The 5,482-nt window shown below is 39.7% G+C and overlaps 1 protein-coding gene across 1 annotated transcript; it reads right to left on the bottom strand.

Annotated features, from left to right (window-relative positions):
• Positions 1–639: 639 nt before the first annotated feature.
• NEUROD6 (neuronal differentiation 6) lies at positions 640–1,676 on the bottom strand. The gene has a single exon (XM_037041312.1). The coding sequence runs from the start codon at positions 1,664–1,666 to the stop codon at positions 653–655; it is 1,014 nt and encodes a 337-aa protein (XP_036897207.1). The 5' UTR covers positions 1,667–1,676; the 3' UTR covers positions 640–652.
• Positions 1,677–5,482: the final 3,806 nt, after the last annotated feature.

Genomic DNA, 5,482 nt, shown 5'->3' with positions numbered 1-5,482 from the left:
TTCCAAAATAATGACCCCACCTACCTAAATATGTCGCCCCATCTGCAAATACTTGAAGAGGAATTATTACCAATTGAATGCATTTAGATTTGTCCTTAATAAAAAGAAAAGTGCATAGCTTTTTTACATTGTTGCACATTTTCAAATGCACCTTCCAATATCATTGTCAGCTTGGTGTTGTTTTCAATATATTAAATTTCCAATTTTTCAGAGATACATAATATGTAATTCCTAATCATTATAAACACATCATTTTATTCATCTTATTTTAATAACATGCATTTTTATCATACTGTACAACTGAAATAGACATTGAGTTATGCTGGGTGCACGTCTCTATTCAACAGTATACTCTGAGACACCTCGTTCAAACAAACTGTGAATTTAAAAGAAAAGCAAAAAAAAACAAAAAAAAAATCTTTCTGTAGAAACAGAATCACAGTGCTTTACAGACAAAAGGAAAGGAAAAGGAGTTCTCATAAGAAAAGAGGTTTATTATTACATAGAAAATTCTCACAATAGTTGAAACACACTTCAGAAACTAGGAAACACCTTAGATAGAGTTGTGCCAATTACTCAGCCCACAAGCATCTGCTTTGTCTTAATTAGATGGGGGGAGGTGAATGACCACTGTTTATTTTCATTTTCCTCATTAATTATGAAAAACTGCATTTAATTCATCTTGCATGGTGAGAGATTGGCTGCGCAGATGTAAGTCGTAAGGGAAGTGGCTGTCGGTGGGCAACCTGAACATGGCACCCTGCCCAAGGGGACCCCTGGGTGGCACTGCACAGTAATGCATGCCGTAATTGTAATTTTTGCCATAGTCCAAGGTTTCTTCTTGCTTCAGAGAAAATATCCCATTATAGTTAATTGGGGGAGGACTTAAGGGACCTTCAAACTGAGGGCTGGCACACTCAGGGGAAGCGCTTTCATAGAAGGATTCATATGCACTGCAATAATTATAGGGTTTCATGGACTTGGAATTATCAAGAGTTCCATGCCCCGGGGGGGTGGTGAGCTCAGGGCTGTGGTAGGGCGGGTAGAAAGTGGAGTAGGGTGACCGGGTGTGATGCGCAGCCTCCCCGCCCTGCCCCATCAGGAAACTCCTGGCGTTGAGCTGCAAGCAGCCGGCCACCAAGTTTGTAGTCGGCTGGGAAAGACCTTTGCATAAGTTTTGGACGAACGTGAGCAGGTCAGGTCTCTTGCCGATTCTTAGAATTTCCGAAAGTGCCCAAATGTAGTTTTTGGCCAGTCGTAAAGTTTCAATTTTGGACAGTTTTTGGGTTTTAGAATAACAGGGGACCACTTTTCTTAAATTGTCCAGAGCATCGTTGAGGCCGTGCATCCGGTTCCTCTCCCGCGCATTAGCTTCCTGTCTCCTGAACTTGACCCTCTCGAGTCGCAGCTTGGTCGTCTTTTTTTTCCTAAGACCCCTCCTTCTGGGCAAGCCATTTTCATCTTCCTCTTCCCTGTCTTCCTCCTCTTCCTCTTTCTCAGTTTCTTCTCCCGGGGCTCTTTTGATGCTCTTTCCTCGAAGGACAATCTGTTTGGAAAAGCTTTCTGGTTTCTTAATTTGCTTCTGGTCCTCGCATTCTCTAGAAAACTTTCTGCACATCTGGGATTCTGGCATTACAACAGACTCGTCAAACGGTAGTGTTAACATGGTTCTCTAATCTTAAATTACCTGAAAAATGCCAATATTTAAAGTGTTTTCATTGTTAAAGTTTATACACTCCAAACATATTGAATGACTTAATCATAAAAATGCAAAACCACGTGAAAAGAAACTGATTCCGGGACTCATTTTTTTACATTAAATATAATTTTTGAATTTGGGCAGATTAGTAATTGTGGCAAACATTGACACATGCAATAGGATTAATTTATACAAAGCAGATTATCAAAAGAAAATAAAACATGAGGCATTTATAGTAATGCCACCACCATCTCCATTTCTCTTTGCTATTTTACTGGTTTTTAAATATACAAAAAAAGAGCATGGAATTTTAGCAAATGCAAAACACGATACAACAATATAGAATTTCATTAGTTCTAATTCCCCTGAGTAGAAAATGAGACGAGGCACCGGTTTTTAAAATAAAAAGTACTTTCTCCCCATTAGCTGACAAATTGGTGGGTTTTCAAAAAAAAGCCTGAACTTTATTTGCTGTATTATGTAACCGTGGATTCAGGTAAGTGGCTGTTGCAAACATACAATTTAAAACAAAATTAATTGGAGCCAATTTTAAAACTGATTTCTCTCGGATCAGTAAAGAAAAATGTAAAAGAGCACTATTTCCCAGCCTTCACACACAAAAAAGGGGGTGGGGAAGGATTAAGCTAATTTGGAATAAACTCCATAAATAAATTTAAAAAATAAAAATCACTGGCATTGTCTCAAATCAAAGAAAATGTTTCGGCTGCTTTTCCATTTACATTTTCTCTACATGTAATTGTCTGTTTACTGCTGTTCAAATTATCCTGGACAAAAAACATTCTCGGAGTGTTTTTGTTCTATGAGCCACAGAAGTCTCCCTCTAGCTAATATCTGACAGGAACGGTCCAAGGATTCTGACTGCAATTGTGCACGTGTGTTCAGAATCCTGAATGAAAGGGGAAAATAATTTGTGTTTCAAATGCAATTTTGGCTTTCGTTTGGGGAAGCAGCAAGTATTTTCATCTAAAGTCCTCAAACAAATAAGCAGGTTAAAACAGAGACTTTTCAATTTAACAATCTCCACACACACATACACACACACGCACACAAACTCTTAGTAATGTCCACATACTCGCAGTGTTACATAGTAGCAGTGAAAGTATGTGATAATTGCATCATAAGAATGAAATATAATAAGAAGTTATAGATGGCAAAGAGCATATAAATTCTATAAGACAGTGACACTGTATCTTTAAATACTTGCATGCAAAGCCAGCATCAATTGAAGTATATCTTTATTTATATTACCTTAGGTTTTAATTTCATTCAATAATCAGTTTTCATTTTGGATCTTCCAAATCTTTTCAGGCTGAGTGTCGCATCGTCTCCTGGAGTCTCTAGGTCTGTGTGTATCTGCACTATCTCATTGATCTCTAAAAAGTGACATTGATGCCAACTGCCAGAGCTGGTACCCATGCCATCTGCTAGTGACGTCACAGGGCAGAGAGAACCATGTGATCCTCTCTCTTGGGACCTTCATTCTGCACTGATCATCTGGCATCCCTGTAAGTGGGTACCAGCATTCATGCATCAACACAGAAGGTTAGACTGATAGGGAAAAATCTGCACCAGCATTTCACATACAGTAGGTGCGTCTCTCCTCGAGCTGCTCCGGCTCCACGGGCAATCTGCAGGAAGGGCTGTATTAGTGCTTAGTTTTGCCCTGCCAACGGTGCAACTGTTAGGTAGTCATTAATATTCCATTCATTTACAAGGTGGGCTTTTGTGTGAGCTAGAGGCTTTTTTTTTTTTTGGTCATTGTTGTTGATGTTTTGTGAAGATCACCATCCTATTTGTGCACCTGGGTACCCAGGGAAAGAAAGCCGTGAAAAAGAGCTGAAATCAGGAAAATGGTCTTGAGATGCTTAACCAAACTAAGATTTGTGCCAGCAAACGGGGATCAACAGAGGTCTCCTTATTTCCTTGTTTTGTTTCATGACATGTAACTTACCAGCATGTGTGTCTGTGTGTTCCCCTACTAACATGTGAGACTTCTATGCTTCTTAGGAATCTGGAGTGAAAGAACAGTTTCTCCGTCTGGGGGCTGTGAAAGGCATCCTCAGGTGCTCCCGCTTCTACACTTGCTGGTACCTTTCAACAACTTTTCAGAGAGATTCTCTGCATCTGTGAACAAAACGCAGAAAGGATTGCCAGTCCACTGTGAGCGACCTCAGACCACTTCCTTGTGTCCTCTACCCAGAGGCACAACTTCACTCTTTATTGTCCCCAGTCTCCTTCCAGCATGACATGCTTATTCCCTCTAATTTCATTTCAGACACAATAGAGATAAAAATTACCACTTAGGTTTTTTTTTTCTTTCTTCCCCTGGCATTCTGCTGTGTATTTCAATCAAAATGAGTGTTCCTGATTTTTTTTTTGAGCTTGCAGATTTTTTTTCTCCTAAAGTTTTTCTCCCATTTTCTCCCTCCAGACCAATACCAATTGAAATATCTTGTCATTCTTATATTAGTGTCCAATTGTTTTTTCCTGTCAGATTTATTTCCTATTTATCTGTCTTTCCCACACCACCCTTTTGGGTTTCTTAACAAAAGCAGGGTAGAAACAGTTAAGCGAAGCTGGCAAAGCTTTATAAATAAAACGAACTGTGAAGCCAGAAGCAAACTCCACCTTCCTCTCTCTTTCTCTAGTCCCTATCCGCTCCCCCCCAAAAAAGACATTTTATTTCAGGATTGCCTGTCAGTAAAGTAAAAAGGGTTCTTAAAAAATAAAAGTTTGAAAATGGACCAACCCCACCTTTGTTGTTGGACGGCAGGGTAATCTCTTTCTATAACCCGAGACAGTGTGCTTTCAGTATTAAAGTAATCCCTGGCCAGAGCTGTAGCTGTCGAGTTTGGGTTAGCACTCCCCTCATCAAGCCCAGTTTTGAAAGGCTGAGAATTCTGCCACTTGAATGCACTTTGGTTCCCAATTGGCAGCGGGGGCCTCGAACTAAATTCGGCTTTGCTCCTCGTACCTCACTCATTTCCATCCCCTTCAACAGTTACTCGACTTTGTCCAGGCAGTTCTAGAAAAGATAGAGAAACTGGCGAAGGGGAGAACTGCCGTGCTAGGTAAAGGAGGATAATTTTATTCTCTCAATGGTCCAGTGAAAAAAACATGCAAATTAACAATAAAAGACCATAAATTCATAAGTTAAAATAGGTAGGTTGGCTTAGTGCATGCTTTTTAAAAATTGGACATAGCAAGGCCCTTCAAAATGTGTCGCCTAAGGGAATATTGCCGGTAATGGGTGCATTGAGTCCATTTCATACAGCTTTTCATTGAAAAACAATGCACACTTTTAAACTCTCTGTCAGCAGAGACAATTTCTATAGGAAGACCCAGTGCAGAATTCTGTTTGTTCTCATGTATGGTTTAATTTTTAAATGCAAAGGAACATAAGTATCAGAATCATAAGCCACAAAGCAGCCGGCCCTGTCATGAATGTTGTATATTGCATCATATTCTAAACTTGCAAAGTCTCCGGAAGCTGCCTTGTATGACAGGCATCAAGCACAGGAAAATAAAAATCCAAGAAATAGACACCATGACTTGTCAGTAGAGAATTATCACCAGTGTGGCTCATCGTAAACGTAGGTTTTGTATTTTATCTTGCAATGCGCAAATAAGAAACAGGTTTTGATGAAAACATTTTGGGCTGTTCTATTTCTGCCTTTGAACATGAAATAAAATTTTTTGATGCTAGTGGTAAGGTGGAGGGGATGGGGGTGGGTGCAGATAGATTCTATGCTGAGGTTTTCT

The sequence above is a fragment of the Sturnira hondurensis genome, unplaced genomic scaffold (assembly GCF_014824575.4).
Source record: "Sturnira hondurensis isolate 20B ecotype Veracruz unplaced genomic scaffold, ASM1482457v3 Scaffold0002840, whole genome shotgun sequence".
In the NCBI taxonomy this organism is placed as follows: Eukaryota; Metazoa; Chordata; class Mammalia; order Chiroptera; family Phyllostomidae; genus Sturnira; species Sturnira hondurensis.
This window is presented reverse-complemented; position numbering and strand designations above follow the sequence as displayed.

Bases quoted from the DNA above. Each gene is read 5' to 3' on its own strand.
- NEUROD6 (XM_037041312.1), bottom strand. From the start codon at position 1,666: ATGTTAACACTACCGTTTGACGAGTCTGTTGTAATGCCAGAATCCCAG.